The 23,348-nt window shown below is 30.0% G+C and overlaps 2 protein-coding genes across 3 annotated transcripts; one reads left to right on the top strand and one right to left on the bottom strand.

The window, feature by feature from the left end:
- The first annotated feature begins 206 nt into the window (after positions 1-206).
- LOC130669071 (serine-rich adhesin for platelets-like) lies at positions 207-16,596 on the top strand. Of its 2 annotated transcripts, none has more exons than XM_057471747.1 (11): positions 207-375; positions 5,966-6,203; positions 6,281-6,383; positions 6,473-7,478; positions 7,545-8,026; positions 8,143-8,255; positions 10,473-10,598; positions 10,672-10,782; positions 12,601-12,767; positions 13,756-13,885; positions 14,501-16,596. In XM_057471747.1, exons 1-11 carry the CDS (start codon positions 367-369, stop codon positions 15,892-15,894), a joined length of 3,879 nt encoding a protein of 1,292 aa, XP_057327730.1. In that variant the 5' UTR covers positions 207-366; the 3' UTR covers positions 15,895-16,596. The 2 variants fall into 2 exon arrangements, with proteins under 2 accessions (XP_057327730.1, XP_057327729.1); XM_057471746.1 differs by lacking the exon at positions 207-375 and adding an exon at positions 5,610-5,898.
- A 564-nt stretch (positions 16,597-17,160) lies between these two features.
- On the bottom strand, positions 17,161-23,185 carry LOC130669072 (ribosome biogenesis protein SPATA5). Its single transcript, XM_057471748.1, has 6 exons — positions 23,029-23,185; positions 22,686-22,887; positions 21,746-21,931; positions 19,494-20,893; positions 18,579-18,839; positions 17,161-18,478 (listed from the first exon to the last, which is right to left on the bottom strand). The coding sequence occupies exons 2-6, from the start codon at positions 22,867-22,869 to the stop codon at positions 18,152-18,154; spliced, it is 2,358 nt and encodes a 785-aa protein (XP_057327731.1). The 5' UTR covers positions 22,870-22,887; positions 23,029-23,185; the 3' UTR covers positions 17,161-18,151.
- Positions 23,186-23,348: the final 163 nt, after the last annotated feature.

Genomic DNA, 23,348 nt, shown 5'->3' with positions numbered 1-23,348 from the left:
TTAAAATTTATCAACGAAATATTATCAGATACTACAAAGGGAAAAGTGATATAAAACTGGATAAAAGCCCCTTCCTTGGTGGATAGTGACGCCCCCAATGACCGCGCCGTTGATCAATACGGCGCTCAGAACGACGCCGGTTCATCGAATATCCCCAACAAGTAACGTTACTCAGTGCATTTGCTGTTTACTTGCTGTTTTAATAAAAGTCTGAAATAAATATAATAAATGTATAATGAATAACTGTTTACTTTACTCATATAGTTATATATTAAATTCGATTAGTAATTAAAGTATATACTTGAAATTTAACAAAACAACCCAGCATATTGTGAATAACTATTGCGGAATTGACCCACCCTCAGAATGGCGAAGGTAAGTCTATTTGATTATTCATTATATTTTTAAATAATATAAAATATTGATAGTATGTTCGTATATTAATGCAATAAATTTGTTCTTAATAAAATAATTATTCATAATTTTAAAATTAACATTTAGTATAAATAAAAAAAAAATGTTCATTGACCTGAAGTGCCTGAAAAATTTCCAATGAAATTCGCTTATTACAGTGATTTTGTAATTGTCGAGGCATGCGCGTGTTATTTAATCTGTCAGAAGCTCAACGACACCAAGAAATAAAATAAAAATAATAATAATACTAATAATAATAATAATAATAATAATAATAGTGCTCCAATAAAAGCAAAAATATTGTTAAGTCTAAGTACTGATTATTAAAACTGACAGCTCTTTCTTTTATTTATATTTTTTATAATCACGATATATGACACATGCAATGGTGCGTATTTTAGTATAATATATATTCAATTAAACATCATGTCTAGTTAATGTAGTGTGCAATATAAGACCAGGAGACAAGAAAGTTTTAAAAATAAGTATTTGTAGAAAATAAAAATTAGCGAATAGAAGTCGGATAGAATGATCGATTGAGCGAACGTGCTGGCGTATCATAGATGACCTATAATCTAGATCTATGAATATATCTATATATATAAACCAATATTGCATACATATGACACTTGTGTATGAATGTATTGTATATATTTATATACTCGGAGAAAAAAATATAGGGAACTTTAGTTAAAATTATAAATTAGTTTTGTTAACTTAAAATTTTATTGATGTGTATAATTTTTACATATTAGTAATTTTTATTATTTGAGTATGTGAATACATATAAACTGCATTAGTAAACTTTACTATTATTTAGTGAAATTTATTATTCACAATAGTAAATTTTATTACATTAAACAAAATAAAACATTAGTTTCTTGACTTATTATTATTAACGACACATATTTTAGCATTAGTGACATTTTTTAAATTAAAATATCACTCGGCTTTACCGAGATTCGAACCTTGATCTCCCGCGTTTGAATCCTGTCCTCAGTGTACCGGTCCAATGTCTCCATTTAATGCAAATACAATATTTAATATTAGAGTATTAATCTGATTTATAAAAATTACTATAGAGATTTACTTTTTCATAGTGTAAAGTATTTGGTACACATTTTAGTTCATTTTTATATTTTTACAAAATTAAAACTGTTAAATTGTACGATTAAATATACATCTATTTTAGTAATAATTGAATATTCTTTTCATATAAATTGATATTTTATTAATAAAGAATGCACTAAAAAAAGGATTTCTTGGGGCGAGAAAAAATTTTTACTCCAAAAAATTTTTTCTAGTCCCAAGAAAATTTTTGTCTCCAATTTATAGTGAAAAATATTTCTTGCTCCGAAAAATATTTTTATTCTTCATGTCAATGAAATAGTAATAAAAGTTACAATCTAGCAATACTTCAGATAAAAATGTAGTATCAATTGGCATTTTGTGGTCTTTATATATTTGGTAACAAATAGGGCCAGGATTTTTGTTTTAATTTAAAAATAATAATTAATGGTGTGAAATTTTTGGTATTATGGCAAAAATATTGGTCGCATAAAAAAATTTTTTGAACAAAAGTTGTGGGAATTTTAATTTTATAAAAAAAATGTCTCTAATAATTTTTTATTAGGACTAATAAAAAAGCCGTAATTTCAAAATTAAGATTTTCGTAATTATCAAAAATTTGAATCACTCATTATAAAACTTAATTTTGGAATTACGGTGAAAATATTGGTCGTTTAAAAAAATCATACGAGAGATTTATTTTAGAAAATTAAATTTCCTACAACTTTTGTTTGAAAACTTTTATTGTAAAACAAATATTTTCGCGGCAATCTCAAACATTTGAATGATTCATTTCAAAATTAAGGCAAAAATCTTGTCCCTAGTAATATATAATAAAAATAACGCAATTATTGATTCACACTAGTATTTTTTACTAAAATTTTCCAAATATCAAAATTTTTGAGACCCATTTTCTCCGTGAAAACTTTGAAATTTTCGTCAACTATCAAGAAGTAGCGCTCCAAGTCGTACTACACCGTGTGATTGTTAAGTCTTTATAAATTACATTAATACTCTGTACTGAGCTTACGCATCGCTGCTTACGATGGAACAAACGGTGTAAGTCGCGGTTAGTAGCGAAGGTCGTGCTGCTACAAACGCTTCGGACACTCGGGCTTCGACATTACTCCTCCAACTACTTAGCGTTAATAACCAAGTATAAGTAGAAATCAGAGTTTACTCGGTGATGGTCAGCCAGTCTAGTCAGTCACATTTAAATCCCGCGGTTTATTTATATTATTCATAATCAATATTTTAAAAATATTTCCTTGAATAAAAGTGTAAAGTTATCGTCCGTGATAATGCACAAGGAGACTTTACATACTGACATATAGATAGACAGTGTCACTGTGAAATAAAATACTCAGTGCAATGCAATGTTGAGGCCAAAAAGCAAAAAACATGTGGTCGTTTTTAACAAGTATATGTAATATTAAGTAGTGTAACTCTAGTTGCCGCGTCGACAACACCACGTTTATATATTAGTTTATTTGTGAAGATGCGACGTCAGGTCAATTACATAAGCCGAGGCTTCATTAATCCAAGTAAATATTTATATATTCATATTTTAATTACTTAATGATTATAATTATTCGTCGATTAATTTGTTTACACAAAGATAATATTGTTATTGTATAATTTTAAATTTTTAATTTCGACCGAGCTTAGCAATATACTTTTGTTTATTTATAGATTATCTATGTTTATATTTATAGTGAAGGTATATATTTTTTTTATAAGTAATAATTGTACTATAAATTACGAAATTATTTAAATATGCTAATGAGCTGAGATTCCGAGTGCAAGCGATGTTATGAGTGTGAGTTAAAGGTGGATATTTTAATATATATACATACATATTTTCCTTACATACTTGTATATTAAAATTACCGCGGTTGTCGCGGCCATTGCTTGTGCAAGTATCAGAAAGAGCGAGAGAGATAAACTAAACAGGTGGAATAATGTATCGATAAGGTGTAAGATGACACAAAATCATTAGACTTTGGTAGAAATTCATTATAATTGTTGACGTGTCCAAAGTATTTTATTTATCAATATCTTTCGACATATATTTATTTTTAATTCCTTATCTTTTTATTTTTGTATTACAAGTTATTTATTTTAAAAATATTTTGAAAGATAATTTATATTTATAGATGGTGAATTTCTAATAATAATAATAACAACATAAGTTTTAAGTTTCCGTATTGTTAATTGTAGTTTTATATATTTTCTTGGTGTGTGTAATGATATAAAAAACAAAAATTTTAAATGAATAGAATGAAAGACGCGTGCGTGCGAGACGAGTTGAATTAAAACGTGTGTGCGTGCGGATTTACGGACTGATGAACGCACATCAGAATCTCTATGTAATGTGTACTTAATAACATTTTAAATTGAATGTACTGTTGATTGTTAATACATATATATGTATTTACACGTATATCAACGTCGTTGCAAGTCGGTGGATAGTCTAGAATTATATCCGGTCAGAAATCATTGTCAATAAAACAAACTAAGAGCCAAGGCTTTTAATTAGCATCAATAACGTCTTATTATAATTTTTAAATTATTTATCGTATTGACATTTGACTTTTTTTTTTACATGACTTTATAATTACTTTTTTTTTCACTGTAAGTAAGAAAAATTTAATTATGAAATACTATAAAAAGAAAATGACATTTAATTGGACACCCTCATAAAAAAAATATATAAATATATATAAAATACCTATATGTTGTTGGTTAAATTATTAATAAATTTTTTAAATATTTTAACATATGTTTTTTTATGATCCTGAAGTTAGCAGACAATTAAATTTTCGAACTTTTTTTTTTAACAATTAAATTTGGAGAAAAAAAAAACCTACAAAATGCACATGCAGAAAATTAAAAAAACTATAAGTGCAATTTTTTTAAATATTTTTTTTTTTATAATTTATCATTTTTTTAAAAATCCTAAAGTAATTAGATGACGACTAATTGTGATCCTGAAGTTAGTAGACAATTAAAAATTTTTGAATTTTTTTCCAACCAATTAGAGACAAAAAAAAAAAAACTAAAAAAATGCACATGTAGGAAATTAAAAACACCATAAGTGCAATTTTTTTAAATATTTTTTTTTTATAATTTATCATTTTTTTTTAAATCCTAAAGTAATTAGATGTCGACTAATTGTGATCCTGAAGTAAGTAGACTATTAAAAATTTTCGAATTTTTTTTCAGCCAATTAGAGACAAAAAAAAAAAACTAAAAAAATGCACATGTAGAAAATTAAAAAAACTACAGGTGGAATTTTCTGAAATATTTTTATTTTTATAATTAATCATTTAAAAAAAAATTCTCAAACTATTAGACGTCTGCTAAATTCAGTATCAAATTTTTTTTAATGGGGATACCCTTGATAATAATTATTTGACACATGAGACTCGGCTCGTTTTTGTGTCAAGCATGATACCCATGATTACAATAGATAAGAACATAAGTAAGCATAAGACACACGAGTAGGCCGATTCATTCGTGTAATACATCACAAGTTAGAACATAACGGAGTAAAATAAGAATAAGAATACAACGTTAGGTAGGCGGAGTGAATTAGCACGAATTACCGCCTGCAATTGAATGAAATCGTGTTAGCTCTCATCATACATTACATACAATATACATGTAGCCTACTTATTATTCATTTAACGATGCGTCTGCTGTTTTAAATTCTTATATACTTTTTTTTATAAATAAATTTTGAATTTTTAAAACAACAACAGAATAATCAAAGTGGGGAAATATTTAAATAAAAAAAAACATGGCAATGCAGGTACTTGTGACAAACAATAGATTAAATCGGCATGACATAAGCATTATTATCGACCTTGTTTATTTTTAATTCATAGAATTTCACGGCAATGATGCGTGTAAAGTATAATGTAATGTTTACAAGTAATATATATGGTAGGATATGTGATTGTAGAAAGCCGTTAGTCGTGAAACGTCGATTGACGAGGCTAACGGCCGTTGTTTAAATCCATCGTAAATTTATACTGTAACATATTTATATTATATTGGATACCAGATATATAAATATATTCATTTTATATACATCTAATTTGAGTCTAAGTAGAATTAGATAAAGCGCATGCGTTTTATGTGCGCGCGTCGGCATGTTTTAAGTACAAATGCCCTGAATCGTGTATAATATATACCTCCAAGTTAAATTAATCTAAGCCAGTTGGCCAGGTTATCGTGCGAGCAAGTGAACTCTACACGTGATTGCAAACTCGATATATTTATCTTGTAAAAAAATTAACAAACAGGAAGAAAAGTTTTTATTTTTATTCAAATATTATCTCAGTAATTTGTGTTTTTTTTAATTACTATGATAATTATGTATCTATGATTATATATCTGGTTATGTTGAAGGTGATAATAATAAAATGGGTTAGTGTTGTTGGTAATTAATTTAATTGTTTATTTTTATAATTTACAGAACACTGGTGAGAGCAGAATACCGGTTTCTCGGGTACCGCGTCCGTCTTTTTTGTTGAAACCCAAGATTGTTGGCCCGTCAAAACATACTCCCATTATAAATCCAGCCCAGGATCACAAGCGAAAATCAATTATCACAGGATGTTTTTCTCCGATTGATCCTGATGAAACTATTTTATTGAGAACACCTAGAACATGGACGAGCGACAATAATTATACATCAATATCATCAGATACAGGTTTTGCAAGTTTTTATATTTATTTATTTATTTAATATTTTCATCCGCGAGTATTAATTGGATACTTGTTTTTATAGCGAAACGCTCTGACACAATATTTAAATCACCTGGAGTATGGAATCCTGATAGTAATTTACAACATGATTCACCGTCACAACGAAAGGAAGATAAATACTTTAAGTATGTTAATTATCAAGATAAATACTGTCATTTTTTTTTTTAATCTTTGGCATAATTAATAGAACTTTCTTTTTCTTTTAAATTTCTAGTAAGTTTTACGATTCATCGAGTATGATCGATGACATCGGAAGTAGTTGTCTAATTGACTCGTCATCGAGTAGTACATTTGATGTTAGTGGATCAAGCTGCTTGAATACATCGCAGCAGTACTTGGTGCTGAACAAGCAAAATTCGTTCGAGCATGACGAGAGCCTGGGAATACTGACGCCTGACCAAATGACCGACTTTACAATAGCATTGGGTTGCTCCCGGACGCCCTCATATGAAAATCTCACTGGTTCTAGAGTTGCTGTAACCTCATCATCTTCGTCACGCGCTTCCAGACCTACAAATATTCCATTTGTGGTTGATGTTGATGTCCCGGGTAATTTTTGCGAACGCTCACCGTCATTAGAAGAATTACCACTTGATGATTCAAAACCACTCGACGTAAAACTTATTATTGATCACCAAACTGCCAATAACACAACAACAACAGCAACAGCAACAACCGCAGGAATTTCAAGCGTTGCAGTATCTAATGCCTCATTGCCAATGAGTTTTGTTACTTCGGTAACAAGTATTACAAGTCTTGAAGCTGGTTATCAAGGTGACGGTGAAAATTCTCGACCGGCAAGCCGTGGTCCAGATCCACCATTAGTTTTACCAGATAATTTACCGGGTTCTTGTCAAGCTTGTCGACTACAAGACCCTATGACTGATTCCGATTTTTTTACTGAGAGTGACGCAGATGCTCATGAAGATATTGGTAGAGGCGATCGTCGTGCTCAAGTGATTGATGGTACACTTTTCTGTGCACCAGCTGGTCGTCGGTGTCCGAGCTTCGCTGGCGAAGAAATGGACTCAAGTGGAATATATTCAGATCTTGATAAGCGGCATGACGAACGTTATAATCTAGAAGAGCCATTAAGTGAAGATCAAACTCCTGATACTGCAAATACTGGTGATACCCCAGATACTCAAGTCTCTCCTAAATCTCGATTATCGCCGATTCTTAAACCTGAAGTACCGCAAATTATTTCTAATTACTTGCAGGTCATTATCTTTAATTAAAAACTAACAACTATTATCATTATTTATTACTATTATTATTTTAAACAGGTACCAAAGAGTCCAGAAGATATGTCTATAGAAGCAACCCCGGAAAAAAATGAAGTTACGGTGATCCACGTGACGAATGATAGCGTTGAAAGATCATCAACTCCAAAACTAATAAATAAATCCGATTCAACTGGACTGAAAAAATATAAAATGCCGAAAAAAAATGTCGCATCTAAAATAAAGGCCATGATTGAATGTGGCGTCAAAGAGGACGTCAAAGAACCACGTCGGGTCTCAAGGTCTCCAAGAAAGAGCGGCCGTTGGGACGCGGTTATGAGCAAAATTGAAGCCGGTAAAACTGAACAGCGAACGAGACCACCTCGGAAAGAAATAAAATCGAGAATTTTACAAAATCTTGTAGCAACGTCTTCTTCGTCTTCGTCCTCCTCGTCTACATCTTCATCTTCTGCTGTCACTGTCGCTTCCGCAAAACGTTTGCCCGGTGATGCGAATAATAACAGCAATGCAAATAAAGACAAAAGGTATTTTATTATAAATATTTATTTTAAAACAAGGACCTAGACAAATTATTAGTTAAATTACCCCGAGATCAAGGGTCAATAGGTCTCATTAAAATTAATTATTGTTATTATTTAAGGAGAACAAGAATACGGCAAAGTAATGCATCGCCTACCCAAGAAACTGCTCGTAGTTCAGTTCGGAGTTCAATGAGCGATATCAGCAGTGCTACAAGCAAGGGCACAGCATCCAGTAAGTAAATAAAAAATAAAACCCTGTTACATAACTCGTTGGAAAAATAACACGTTGTCGTTAACTATATAATATCTTGTAAAGTATTTTGCCCTCTCGCGATCCATAAGATATAATATGATGGCTAGTCTCCAAGCCCTTCGGTTCTTCTCGGCGATGCTCGTGATAGCTCGTGGAGTTCCAAGTCTCTTTAGCTGTGCGGTGTTCGGCGGCATGCGCTTGGCTGGTCTGTTCTTTACGTTGAACGATTCAGTCATCCCGAGTTTCCTATTCAGGTCACTCGAGTATTAAATCCTTGGGACTCGGGGATCAATCGAGTATTCGAGTTCACTGAGTGCATTGTCACCAATTGACCAGTAAAAAATTTATATTTCACATAAAATATTATACCATCAGTTAAATAAATTTTACTAGTTAAGAAAATGTGAGATCAATTTATTATGGAGACAGAATACAGACTTGTTCAATAATAGATCGGTGCTCCAGTTGTTTAAATTTGAAATAATAACATAAACTACTACTGTATAGTTTAACGTCACACATACAGTATAAGACGCAAGTGCGAATAGGTCAACGGCATATACACGTTTATTTCCGGCATTGCTCCTTCCCTCAATCTGCCTGAATCTTCCCGTTGGTTCTTTGTTGTTAAATCCTTCTCCACCACCGCTAAACTCTTTACCGTTGGTTTCATACCCGATCTCTCCCTCCAATTCTCCCTGTCCGGGAGACAGGTGTAGCACCTGGTCGCCACGTGCTTGATCTGCCAAGGCCGACGGGAAAAGGGTGTACCAGAGATAGCATTCAGTTCTGTGGTACCACGGTGTTCACTTCGGTTTATATCCATACCCACATATGTTTAAAAATAAACTCGAAACTCTACTATGTTTGTTTATAAAATAATAATGACAATTAGTTTGGAGTAGTAAAGTATTTGAGTCAAGTGATTTAAATAAAAAATAAACTAAATGGAATAAACAAACCGGATATAATGATATTAGTGTTGATATTTTAATATGATGTTGATGGTGTGGTGCAATGCGACATATGCGAGTTATTCAAACGAAAAGACCAAAAGAAACAGGATGAGAGAAATTTCGTGCCGTGAAACTAAACGAATCTGTCAAGCCATTGGGTGATTGGCCGAGCTAGATACCTGTGCAAGAATTTGTCTCAGAATAGGCTCCAAGGGCAGCTACAGACAATGTAGGCTATTGCTTGTAAAGCTTCGTGGCATTGGCTCGGAGCAAATTCAACGGTCAAGGCAATTAGATGTCCGATTATTTAAATTTTATCTCAATCTAATACAATAATTTTATTATTATTATTATTAAACTTTTAAAGTTTTTGAATAATATATAAATATTGTTGATGGTCAGTGGATAATTTTTTTATATTACTGAGATAATAGTTTTTACCGGTACCGTTATTATGGGACAGCAGGGGTCGAAGGGCAGAAGTGCCCCAGTGAGAGCTGACTTAGTAAGAGAATCAAAAATAGGACTCGGAAGTTTTAAAAGAGGTATAAACAATTATAATGTATTCATTAAATTTATATGTCGTGATATTTTTTAAAAAAAATCTTACGCTATAAACACCGTTATAATATACTTAAGAAGCTAAATATATATATTTATCCGCAATAGAGTAAGTTTTCAACAACCTGAAATCTTCCTCATCGAGGTCGTCTATTTTAATATTCTGGCGTACAGTTTAGCTACACACGAGTATCATTCAAATTTCCTGTTTATTTTTCATTGGCACTTAATGCCGGGCTCCTTCTTTTTATCTGTTTAATATTTTTCATCAGATTATTATCGTTATTTTACGGGTAAAATATTTGGCCCAAGAGACTAAATCTGCCCGAAATAAAATACAAAAAAAAAGGAGTATTGATCCAAAAAATTCTTACTTCCGCCAAGAAATCCTTTTTTTTTTTGGGTTCAATTTAATCCAAAGTGGCGTAAATTTGGCCGTAGAATTTTATTGAAACAGGCCGATAAATTGAGTCGGTTTATTTTCGCGCATAGTATTTTTTTTTCTTTTTTTAAATAAAATTATAGATCTTGAAAAAAATTTCAAGCAACTTAATATAGAACAGAAAGTTTTTGGTCATTTTTAGGCCGAGTCATTGGCTAAATTTCGACTGATCAAAAATTTTATTATTTTTTTGGCTAAAAATTTTTTTCCGTGTTTCTTATTTTGAATTTATTTCAGAACGATCACCTGCTAATATTAATCAACAGCGAAGAATTGTTAATGGCCGAGGTAGTCTTAAACAAAATACACTCAACAATGATGCAAAAAAAGCCTGTACACTTGATTTATCACCACTTAATCTTGGTCAGTATTTAAAATTTTATTTTTAAAATAAATTTTATTTTTTATTTTTGAATATTCCTTTGTATATTTATAGATAAAAGCCCAACACCTATTCGTAAATCATCCTCAATAAGAAGAGCAACAACTCTTACTAATGGTGTTGGTGCCAATGAAAAACAACAAAATGGATCTGGATTAATTAAAGGTGTGTAATTAAGTTATTATTATATTAATAAATAAATTTATGTAGATGTGGTGGTAAAACTTTTGATCGTGGGAGCATCTATTAATCGTGTGAAATATATAATCGTCTTTATTATGTTTCCCAGACTAAAAAATTTAAATGCATACATCACATCATACTCTGAGACTCGGTCGGACGTTTTCGGTACAATACGAGTGGGTGGGTAATGGATAATATAGAATATAACAGGGTCGAGTAGGGTAAAGGGGACGTGTTGTACGAGCATGTTAAATTTTATGAAATACAACCAAGTATATATAATTTTGCTGTTGAGTTAATTCAGTCAAACCGCGCACGCCGGACTACTAACTAACTTTATATATTTATATTTTCAATTTATGAATTACACAGAAAAAAAATCTTGTGGCGTAAAAAGTTTTTACTTGACTTGAGAAATTTTTCTTATAAATTGAAAACAAAAATTTTTTGATGCGAGAAAAAATTTCTTGCGTCAAGAATTTTTTTGTTTTCAATTCTGAATGCAAGCCAAAGTTTTGCACTAAGAAATTTTTACTTGAACCAAGAAAACAGAAATTTCCTTGGGGTAAGAAATTTTTTTTAGTCAAGGAAATTTTTATTTTAAATTTATAATGTAAAAAATTTCTTGCGCCAGGAAATTTATTTTTTCTGTGTATCATTCTGACATACGTTTGCATATAAACGAGTATTGCAACTTTCGATCGTTTTTGTCACGCCATTGCCTTACAGTTACTGAAACATTACTATGCAATTGATATACTAGTAACAGATTACTTCCGGTAGATGAGTTAGTGTATCCTTATCAATGCAGTATTACTTTTTTTTTTCGATTTATTATTTTATTACTAGTATAAACTTTTTTTATTTTTATATTTATTTACGGTAATTTTAAATTTTGGCCTTGGGTATCGCGCTAAATGAACTGCGAAATTGGTATTTCCGGTTATTAAAATCGACGAGTTGGTGCCTTACAACTTACTTATAAATAACTTTACACAAATTACATATTTTTATTAATTTTATTATTCATTGTGCATAAAAAAATTTTTTGTCCCAAAAATTTTTCCAATTTCCGTTTTAAATTTTATAATCAATTTTTACTTTTATATTTATAAAAAAAAGTGTTTATATTTTACATTTTTAAAAACTTTAAATTAAGGAATTCGAAAAAAAATAGAATTAGATTAAATAAACCGGGAAAAAATATTTAAACTGTTGAAACACGGATACTTCTTGTAACATTTGTAAGTAGATATTTACCATATTAACATGTTTACTTAACGTCTAGTGAGTAATAGGGCGATAGTCTAGTCTTAGATACTGGGGATTTTAATAAAATTTTTTTCTATTATCTACATACGAAATATAAACTTTCAATGCAACCTAAATCGCCTGCATTTAAAATAATAGTAAGATGATTTCAATGAAATATATAGACGTCGGACAATTGATTGGTCGGTGCGCTTAAAGTTTAACTACAAATAAGTAGGGATAAGTCTCGCTTTAAATGCGTCCGGGTGTCTTTGTAAATTTGGCAGATTATCAGCAGTTTAAGTCGCCGTACCGTCGAGGAATAAAATTAAAACGACGTAAAAATGAAACTAAAAGATATTTTTTTTAAAATCATTTTTTTTTTTTTTAATTTATGTCGTATGTATTTTAATTAAAATAAACAAATAGATATTTAAGACATATATTGAAGTGATTGTTTGTTGTACCAATATATACTATGACCGATGAGTAACGAAAAAATAAGTGACTGCGAGTTATCAGTGATGGCATTTGTTGAAATTATTACAGATCGCATTATTAAGGAAACAACTGCAAGTCCTGTTATTTCACCGAGGGTAAAAAATATTGAAACTCGTCATCAAGAAGCACAAACTACTGATATTAATAATGAAGCAAAACGTACTGATGACATTATTCAAGCTTTATGTATTACCGTACAGTATTTAACGCAACAGGTAATATTTTTTTCATTTTTCAAAAGTAAAACTTTAGTTTAATCTTTATCTAACGATTTTTTCTATTGATTATGAAAATTTAAGGTTTTAAAATAATAACTATCGATTATTAAATCTTAGAGATTACATCAAGGTCTTAGTTGGAGATAAAAATATATTTCTTTTAAGTATCGACCAGATACTAATGACTTTTTAATTAACGACTTTTGAGGTGTATTGTAAGAACGATTGAATACACTATAGTATGTTTTATTTCCATTAAAAATTTAAGAGATGGTTGTACTGGATTCAGTTTAAAATTCTGTGGGATAATAAATTTTAAAAAGTTTTTTAATTTAAATAATAGAAAAGGTTGTAAAAAAAAAAATATGGTTTTATAAAGAGACCAAAGTTAGCCGATATCTAATAAATTTTAGAATTTTTTTTAAATAATAAATTATAAGAAAAAAAATATTTGACAAAATTGCAATTGTAGCTTTGAAAATTTTCTAAATGTGCATATTTTTATTTTTTATTTTTTAACAGTTGATTTATTTAAAAAAAAAAAATCCAAGTGTTAATTGTCTGCTAACTTCAGGATCATGGATTTTATGTCTGTTTAAAAAGTTGTAATTTATTTTACAACGTAATTAGTGTAATTGTTTTTTCGACTACAACTCAACAATTTTTTTTTTCAATACCGTAATTATTTTAGTTTAAAAAATTCAATTACACAAAAAAAAATTTTTTTTCTGCCCTCCAGCCGGAAAGCAGAAAAATTGTATACGCACCTTGGCCAGTAAAGAAGAAAGCCTCAGACCACATGTTTGTCAACCTCGGCTTCGCCTCGGCCAACAATTACATGTGCTCTGAGACTTTTCTTGTTTTACTGGCCTAGGTATGTAATATGCTATTTCTTGGATCACAAAATTTTATTTTTTTTTATGTAAAACAGTAAAAAAAAAAATTTATTTATTTAAATTGTTGATAATTATAATTATTTTTACAGCTTGATGACTATGCAGCGATGACCCAAACAAAATTATATAATTTGAAAAATGCTTATGGAAATTTAGAAGAGACACTTGATAAAGAGCGACGAGACCATGAAAAAGAAATTGATGAACTTCGTATGCGCTGTAAGTATCAGAAAAAAAAAATAATAATAATATAAATGACAGCAAAATTCTTTTTTCATTAATTGCCAGTTTTAAGTTTTATTAATTACAATTAAGCAAAAAGAATTTTGGTAATTTTCAAGAGAGTTCTTCTGTTCAAGAATTCAAGAGTAAAAAAAAAAAAAAATTTTTCATTGTGATATGAAAACAAAACTTTTCTTAGGATTAGAAAAATTTCTTGGTGTAAAAAATGTTTTCTTGCTTACAAAAAAATTTTGTTTTCAATTCATACTGCAAAAAAATTCTTAGGGCAAATAAAATTTTTTTTTGAGCGATTAAAAATTTTTCGTGCCAAGAAATCCTTTTTTTTTTTTATAAAACGTCTCACTGCTTTGCCATTGAGTTGTGCAAAAAAAAATCTTTTATACTTTTTAAAATAAAATGATGTTTTTTTTTTTTTTTAATAACATGAATTTGACAATTGTTTTTAAAATAAAATTTTTTTTTTAATTATGGAATTAAAAAAAAAAGATCTCAATAATAAAAGAGAAAATTAAGTTTCTAAAAAATATTTTCTGGAAATATTATTATTATTTATTATAATTTGTTTGTTAATTAATATTATATATTTTTTAGTGGAAGGAATTCACGAAGAACGAATAAAAGACCTTGAAAATGTACTGCAAGAAGAACGAGATGAATTTCAAGTTCGGCTTAAAACATCATTAGACAAATTGGCAAGAGAACACGAAGTAATAATAGACAGATTAAAATCCGAGCAAGAGTTGGAAATAAAAGCTAAAGAAAATTATTGGAATAGTAAACAAGTAGCATTAGAATCATTAGATATTAAATCAGAATTAGAGTCTTTAAAAAATGAGTATGAATCTCTTAAATTAAGTATTAAACCAGTAATGTCATTTAAAAATACTATGATTAAAAAGTTAAAATATGAAATTGATAATTTAAAGCGGCAAGTTAATGATAAAAATAAATTAGAAAAACGTGTTAAAGAACTAGAATATCAAAAGGATAAGGAACTAAAAATATCTAAGGACATTATGATTTATTCAGACAATTCGCCATCGGAACTAGAGAGTACGCCATTGAGTAGCGACCAGGTGGCTGTTCTTCGAGCCGAAATTTGGTCCCTGAGATCTGTTTTAGAATTACGTAGTCAGGAAAATTCATCAATGAGGAGTGAAAATGATATTTTACGACGTGAAGTTGAAGGTAAAGAAGCACTCGAGCAACGGGTTGAAACTCTCGAAGCTCGATGTGAAGATTTGAAAGCACAATTACAAAGTAAAGAATCTTATGAACGTCAAATTGCTCACGAGAATGAAATATTGTTGGGTTCATTCCATGAAATTTCAAAACAAAATAAACGTGTGACACAAAAAAATGAAGAACTGCAGTGGAGATTAAGACAAAAAAGTGAAGTCGTAAGTGTTTTAGCAAATCAACTAGCGACACCAACACAAAGACTATCTAGATCACTTGGTCCAGAGCACATCGAGCACTCGATAACCGCGGAAAAAAATTCACCCGCTACATCAAGTTCAATGATTAAATTTATGGTACACAAAGGAGATTCAGTCTCCTGGACACTAGAAATTGATGAGTCTTGTGATCCGTTACCGAATGCTGATTCCCGGCCAGCTGTATCACGACAACATTCACTCAGAAGAACACCAAGAAAGTCACTGGACATCAGAGCACGATCCAAAAGTGTATCGACAACGGACGTTGTTACCAATAGCAGTGACTGGACACCCAATTATAATTCTACCCCACGTTGTGCCCGTAGAAGACCACGCAGTGACCCTTCGTCCAACGCTATTGTTGCTAATCCACCGCTGGTGTCAACCAATGAGTCTAATACTGGCCCCAGGCCACAAGAAGCCGGTGGCGAGGCGATGATTTCCGAGGAAACTGCTTCTGCTACCAGTAGCGAAGATGAATCATCAGCCAGCAGTGATCTTCCGCGACTACCCATGGGCTTTGATTGGAACGATTCAGTTGAATAAATTATGCACTTAATCTTCCACCAATTAAAAATAATTTCTTTTTTTTTTTAATTTTTCATTGATTTTCTATACGAGAACTGGATTTAAAATTTTTTATTCGCCCGAGTGCATGTATTTAGTTTATAACTTTTCATTAATTTTTTAAATTGAAAAACCACCGGAAAAAAACGGGCAATTTACCGAATAAGTTTTTTCACATTTTCCATTTTTTTTCTCTATAAAATAAAATACGAAAATAATTTAATAAAAAAAAAACGAGTTATTTTTTTATCGGGTTTGTATATATATGTCATTATCAAAAGTTATGTTTAGTTATATTTTATATGTAAATATCACAATAATTTTTATCTTTTATTATTATTATTATTATTTTATTAATTTTAAGTAAAATAAAATTAAAAAAATATGATAATATATTAATTAAAGTCTAGATGTTGCTCGAATAAAGATATTTATACAAAATAGTAATATATAAATATATATAAACTTTGTCAGCCGTTTATGTTTAAAATTTTTTCGATGTGTATATCAGAGATAAAAATATAAACAAACAAATAAGTATAAATATATATATAAATAAATAAATATAAATATAATTTATGAATTTTTCTATGCGTGATAATAATTAATTCTTATTATGATAATAAAATAAATTATATATTGATTTATTATTAATTATTAAATGATCTCTGATCAATTTTTGTCGCTGAAATGATAAATTTATGTCGTAAAATTTGGCAGTAATTAAAATATATAAATATAAAAGAATTTAATATAACAATCAAGCAACAAAAAAAAACAAAGTATTAAAAGATGAGAACTTTGTTTTCTCTTGTAAATGTTGAAGTGTAATATAATCAACTTTAAAATAAATAAAAGGAATATAATAAATATATAAAATATATTATTTTTTATTTTATTTATATTATAACAAAGTACAAAATTATTTTTACATATCTTCTAATATCAGTTTTATACTCGAGTGCGAGTTTGGTGACACGAGCGATCCTTGGCGGATTCAAATTACGGTATTTCGAAGAATTTCGGTAAAATATAGAATTTTACGGTAACGCAATATTTTTTACGGTAAACTTGAGGTAATTTACCGTAAATTTGCTGCAACCCTGCGGCATTTCACCATAAAGTGAAGTACGCCCTGGCAGATCCGAATTACGGTAATTACCAAAATTTACAATAATTTACGTTATGTGGAATAATTACCGAACTCAACGGTAAACTTCTGGCATTTTATGGAAAATTTTGCGGTATTTTTACCGTAACATTGCGGCAAGGTCCGCGGCATTTCCCATATATTAAAGTATTGCACTATAAAAATAAAAAAGCATACGGCGATCACGGTAAAAATACCGCAAATTATGGTAAACTGCCGCATATTTCTGTAAATTACCGTTAAGTGTGGCCGTGAGAATGCCATATTTTATGTAAAATTGCACCAAAAGTGCGATAACCTAACGTAATTTGAATCTGCCAAGGACTGCATCGTATTCAGGTGAAATTCTGCAAATTACAGGAAATTGCCGTAATTTAAGTCAATATAATACTCAATGTCACTCGATCTATACAATAGTTTATTTAAGAACCGTTTTCAGATAATTTTGTCCAAGCTTTTCTCTGAGATGAAAACCCTAAACGCTAAATAAAGACACAGACCCGATGCTTTACTCTATGAACTAGCGAAGTGCACTTCAATTTTTTGACAACTTCCATTTGTTTACGAGAAAAGCTTGGACAAAGTTTCCATTTACTGTACAAGTGCAACAAAGATAGTAACGTTTATCCACTTGAGTGCGAATAGAGAAACAAATGAAAACGCGTCTTAATAAATGCACGAAGAAAAACGCCATGAGATGTCTCTCAAGTCAGTGTCATGGAGTCGCAGTTAGAAAAGTACTTAACTTAATTATTAATAAAAGATATTAATACCAAATGGAATTGGAACATTTGTTTAATAGCATTCACTCAACAATACTTGACTCGATAAAAAAACGTCAACTTATGTTGTGGCGTATGAATTAATATATGTAAGGTTATAAGCTGGCGCTGCATTGATCTATACATGCGTGCGCTGATTAAATAAGTGCGCATGTGCAGTATAGGGAGTTTGGACTATTTGACAATTTGGACCAACAAGAAAAGATTGTATTGTAATATAAAATTTTATCAGACTGACTTTAGCCAATCAGCGGCGTATTCTTCGGGTACGCGTTACATAAAATTGATTTATTATAATTATTAATTATTTGTTATTTTCAAAATCATCGTACAGCTTGAGAAGTTTTGCAACAGTACGTGGTTTAACTTTTTTCAATCCATATTCAAAATGGTCTTTTGTTATTGTTTCATAATCTAAATTTTCATCTATCGCACTCATTACAGCTTCCTGACATACAGCTTGGATTTCAGCACCGGAATAACCCTCAGTACGTTCTACGAGATCGTTAATCACGACATTTTCATCTATAGGCATTTTTTTAAATTTTATTTTAAATATTTCTTCACGAGTTTGACTATCCGGCAATGGCACTTTAATAGTTTTATCAAATCTTCCTGGTCTTAAGAGTGCCTATAAAACGAATTTTAAAATAATTAATCAGGTATTAATTGAAACAAAGGAAAATGAAGACAAGTAGATATTTATGGTTGTAATTAACATTAATTATTACCTCATCTAAACGATCAGGTCTGTTGGTAGCAGCGAGAAGTAAAACATTTTCTAATTCAATAACACCATCAAGTTCCGTTAATAATTGTGTTAAGACTCGTTCTTGTACATCGTTGCCGCCGTTATCGCTGGATCTTCCACCACCCATAGCATCGATTTCGTCAATAAACACAATTGATGGCGCAACTTGTCTCGCTCTACGAAATACTTCCCGTACTGATCTCTCGGATTCGCCGACCCACTTTGAAAATAATTCTGGACCCTAAAAACATTTATTACTTTATTAATTCCTTCCACTTTGCGGGAAATTTCAAACTAAAAATTTCGTTTTCTTAGTCTTAAATTTCAAATTATACATATTTCAATATAATGCATTATTTAGAAAAAAAAAATATAATATACTTTTTTTATAGAAACTTTTAAGGATTGAAAGAAAAAAATTTTCTTGCAAATTAAAAAAAAAGTAAATTGGAATTATTTCTGAAAAGTACAGAGAATTTTGAGAAACTTGATCTCAAAAAAATTCACTTTTACCCAGAAAAACAAAATTTCGTGGCGATAAAAATATTTTGCATTTTGAAATAAAAAAAAAATGCTTTCAGGACTAAAAGAAATTTTTTTTCGTGTATTTTTTCACCCGATCGTTTTTCAAAACTTTTTATAAAAATGTGAAAAATTTTAAATTAACTTTGTTAAGACACGCGAAAAAATTAAGAAAATTATCAGAAAAATTTTTAAACCGACCAGAGATTCGAGTCAACAATTTTTTAAATTTCCAAAAGAGCTCAACTTAAATTTTCAAATCGTCTCAAATTCGGAAGTCTCTCACACGATAGATCTTACAAATACTTTTGAAACTTTTTTTTTAGAGGGCAATAATATTAATGAATAATTATACAATAAAAAAAAAAATAACCTTGATGTTGATAAAATTAAGTTTGCTCTCAGTCGCCAAAGCTTTAGCGATCATCGTCTTCGAACAACCCGGTGGACCATACATCAAAACACCTTTTGAAGGCTTGATGTTTGATCGTAAAAATGCTTCCGGATGCTTCAGAGGCAACTCAACAGCTTGTCGTAACTCCTTTTTCAATGATTCTTGACCACCGATGTCAGACCATTTGACATTCGGCACTTGAACAAAAATGTCTTTCATCGCCGATGGTTTAACGTCAGTCAACGCGACATATAAATCACTAGCGCTGATAGTTCCATCTGAGTCAATATTGGAAACTTTATGCCGCTTGTTAGCGGAGAACGCAGCTCGGGAACAGATCGTACGCAAATTAGTAGCAACAAAACCATGAGTTACAAATCCTATTTCATTCAACTCATCATCAGTCACATTGTTGGGAATTTTCGACAATAGTTTTTTCAATATCTCACAGCGCATGTGCGGAGTAGGTGTAGGAATTTCTATTTCATAGCCAAGTCTGTCATCGCGTCTCAATAAACTATCAATAGAATCAAGTTTCGAACTTGTCGTCAGCAACAAAGTACTCAGATTTGATTCTTGCAAATAATCAATTTCTTGTATCAACGTTTCTAGCAAAGCCTTTTCTGCTTCAGATGAACCTTTTTTAGGACACAAGGTATCAATGTCTTCAATAAATATCACACTTGGAGCTTGAGCTTTTGCTTTTGTAAATAAATCCACTAATTTTTGACTTCCCTCATTTGAATATTTGCTATGTATATCCCGAGAGTTTAATAAAAATATATTGACGTGATATTCAGACAATATGGCATTGGCTATCGTTGATTTTCCGACACCGGCTGCACCACACAATAAAATTCCTTTATTTCCTCTAATGCTTTTTAAAGCTTTCTTACCATTCAATACGAGATTGAAAATATCACGCAATTTATCTAGAAGTTTGTGATAACCTCCGATGTCTGCCGACGTTATTTTACTATTTTCTTTTACCGCTAGATCACTATCACTCTCATTGACAACTGTCCATTTTGTAGTAAATTCAGCCAGGAAAAATTTTGATCCAGATTCTTCTATACTCATATTGTCTAGTTTATTAGCGAGATCGCTGCTGGAGTCGTTTAATTCTGAGTTTTCATCGCGATCTTGAATTATGTTGACTATTTTAAATAGTAAATTTTTACCGTAGTATGGAATGTGTATACGATTCCCAACACAAAAAACTTTTCTGCCATTAAAATTTCTCAGCATTACTTGCAACTCGGGTGTTAGTTTAGGTCTCGATTCTTTTTTTATGTATTCGATTGCTATTTCTTTAGCGAGCAGCGGTTGGTGTAATTTTTTTACTTTTACTGGACCACTCACTTGAGATATCTTCATTGCTGTAAAATTATCGTATGTAATCAATAAGTAAAATAAATTATAAAAGAATATTTGATCATTTTTATGTAACCCATGCCGAAGAATACGTCGCTAACTGGCTAAAGTCACCCGCATAAAATTTTATATTAAGATACTCTCTGATTGATCAAAAGTGTCATACATGTTTAATCATGAAATAGACAGAGCATATCTCTACTCGATGATTTAACTCACTTGTGAATCTATTGACTTTATTACTTGGCGACCGTAGATCTTAAATGAAAAAAAAGATGGTAAATTCAATAATTTCTACAGATTTTTTATAGAATTTTTTGACACGCTAATCTTGGATAAATCCAAGGCCTCAGTCGATTCTGTTTTCAGTATAAGCTCTTGGATCCTGATCTATAGAATCTACAGAAATATATCGAAAATCAAGATTTGTCACCGTCTAAAAAAATCGAGATGTCTGTCTCTCATTTATGGGAACAAAATCCCTAGACCGCATTTGCTCATTTAATTAATCAACGCATGTATGTAGCAATGCAACATCAGCTGAATTTTATGACAGTATATCTCCATTAATTGATACGACATGACACCAAAGTTGACGTTTTTTTTACTGAGTTAAATTTTGTCAAGCGGATGCTATTAAAAAAATTATCCAATTCCATAAAGTATTAATATTTTTGAATAATAATCAAGTAAATTATTTTTCGAATTTCGATTACATGACACTGACTTGAGTCATTTTACGGCATTTTTCTCCGTACATTCATTACATAAACTATTGCATAGATCTACAGTAAAGCTCGAATATAATACCGATTTTACAAGATGTATATTAATTGTTTATGGATTATTATATTTACCTTTTTGTGTTAAACATACACTAGTTATGCTTTTTTCACTAGTGGGCCAGGCAGTTTTAACTATTTCATCAGTTTTGAAAGTTAAAATTACTTGGCTGCCGATTGCAATCTGACACAATTCGAATGCAGAATGAGACATAAAAACGAGATCATGTAAATCTCGTTCTGTAAGATTTTTTGGAGGTTCTGAAATAATATTTTTTTAATTATTAATGATAGTAAAAAAATTAAGAAACTACGTTAATAAAATTAGCAGACAATCGATATTTTTTTTCGTTTTCAAATAAACAATTCCAATGTCAATAGGAAAAGAATTTCATTTTTTTTGTACTTGATATTATTCAAAAAATATGACATGAAATTCTTCTACAAATATATGTTTTTATTATAAATATCAGTGTACACAAAAAGTCACCTTTTTTTAACAATTGGGTATTCGTATTTTTAAATTCTCTATAAAAATTATAAAAATTGAAGTTTGTTGAGATCGCACAAGAATTAAAAATCTTGAAAATATAAAAAAAAAAAAAAAACTAAAACTGATCTTTAATTTTTTTTCATGTTACGAAAAAAGTTTATCATTAGAAAATTGAATGATTTTTTATGAGTGTGAATGTAGCAGACATCAGAAAAATATAAAATTATTAATAAATGGAGTAAATAATTAATAAAATAGAATTTTAAAAAATGCACGTTCAAAAGATTTTCAAATTAATAAGTGCATTTTTAAAATGATTTATGATTTTAAATTTGTCTGATGGCTGCAACATTCACACTCTTGTTTTTTTTTAAATTAACTTTTAAAATATGAATTTAAAAAAGTGCACGAAAAAAATTCTTGATTTATAGTTAAAATTTCAAATTGTCAACTGCGTTGAGTATCATAGAAAAATTTAGATAATTTAATAATTTAAATAAAATAAAATTAAAATATTTATACCTTTTGAACAATAAGTATCAACAGCACTATAAAGAACAGAGTTTTTTATGTAACTATGACCCCAGTTATCATCAGGCGGAGGACATTCGGATTCATGTGAACTCGTGTCTTTTTGTGATATCGTTGATTGACATTTTTCACATAAAACCCAAGGTGTGGATAAACTTTTTCTCGATTTCGACATTTTTGAAACTTATAAAACCTGTAATTTTAATAAACAATTCAAGTTTCATTTATCATAAACGTAAAAAAAACATAAAAATTTTTAATACTAAATACAACAAAAAAAATTAATTTTTTTTAAATTTGCGATGAGATTAAAAAATAAAAATTTTGAACTTACCTCTTTGTTAAACTGAATTATATTTAAATAAGTATCAACACGTGAGCAGCATGGGCTTTAATAACATTCGCATGTGATTTGTTGTCTAGGTTATGGACAAACATACATTCGATTTCAAAAAACGCGGGCATTTTAGAGCGAACTTCCAGTGTTTTCATAGGCTTGCAGGAAAACCGTCAAAAGTAAAAATTTCAGAAGTATACCAACTTCAGAAACTCACAGTTACGAATGTAAAGAATGAAGATGGTTCATAATTCAGAATGACAAATTATCACCTGTCAAAAACATCGAATCTCTAATCTTCATATCAACACATACTC

Source organism: Microplitis mediator, chromosome 5, assembly GCF_029852145.1.
Source record: "Microplitis mediator isolate UGA2020A chromosome 5, iyMicMedi2.1, whole genome shotgun sequence".
Lineage (NCBI taxonomy): Eukaryota > Metazoa > Arthropoda > Insecta > Hymenoptera > Braconidae > Microplitis > Microplitis mediator.
Note: the sequence above shows the minus strand (reverse complement) of the source record. Positions and strands in the feature narration are given on the sequence as shown.

What these genes read in the sequence shown, in the direction of transcription:
- LOC130669071 (XM_057471746.1), top strand. Translation starts at nt 5,872, where the DNA reads ATGATTATATATCTGGTTATGTTGAAG. An exon ending in TTATTTCTAATTACTTGCAG is followed by an intron (nt 7,479 to 7,544) that starts GTCATTATCTTT and finishes TATTTTAAACAG; the next exon opens with GTACCAAAGAGTCCAGAAGA. An exon ending in TGATGAACTTCGTATGCGCT is followed by an intron (nt 13,886 to 14,500) that starts GTAAGTATCAGA and finishes TATATTTTTTAG; the next exon opens with TGGAAGGAATTCACGAAGAA.
- LOC130669072 (XM_057471748.1), bottom strand. Translation starts at nt 22,869, where the DNA reads ATGTCGAAATCGAGAAAAAGTTTATCCACACCTTGGGTTTTATGTGAA. An exon ending in TGTATGTTTAACACAAAAAG is followed by an intron (nt 20,894 to 21,745) that starts GTAAATATAATA and finishes ATAATTTTACAG; the next exon opens with CAATGAAGATATCTCAAGTG. An exon ending in GACCTGATCGTTTAGATGAG is followed by an intron (nt 18,479 to 18,578) that starts GTAATAATTAAT and finishes TTCGTTTTATAG; the next exon opens with GCACTCTTAAGACCAGGAAG.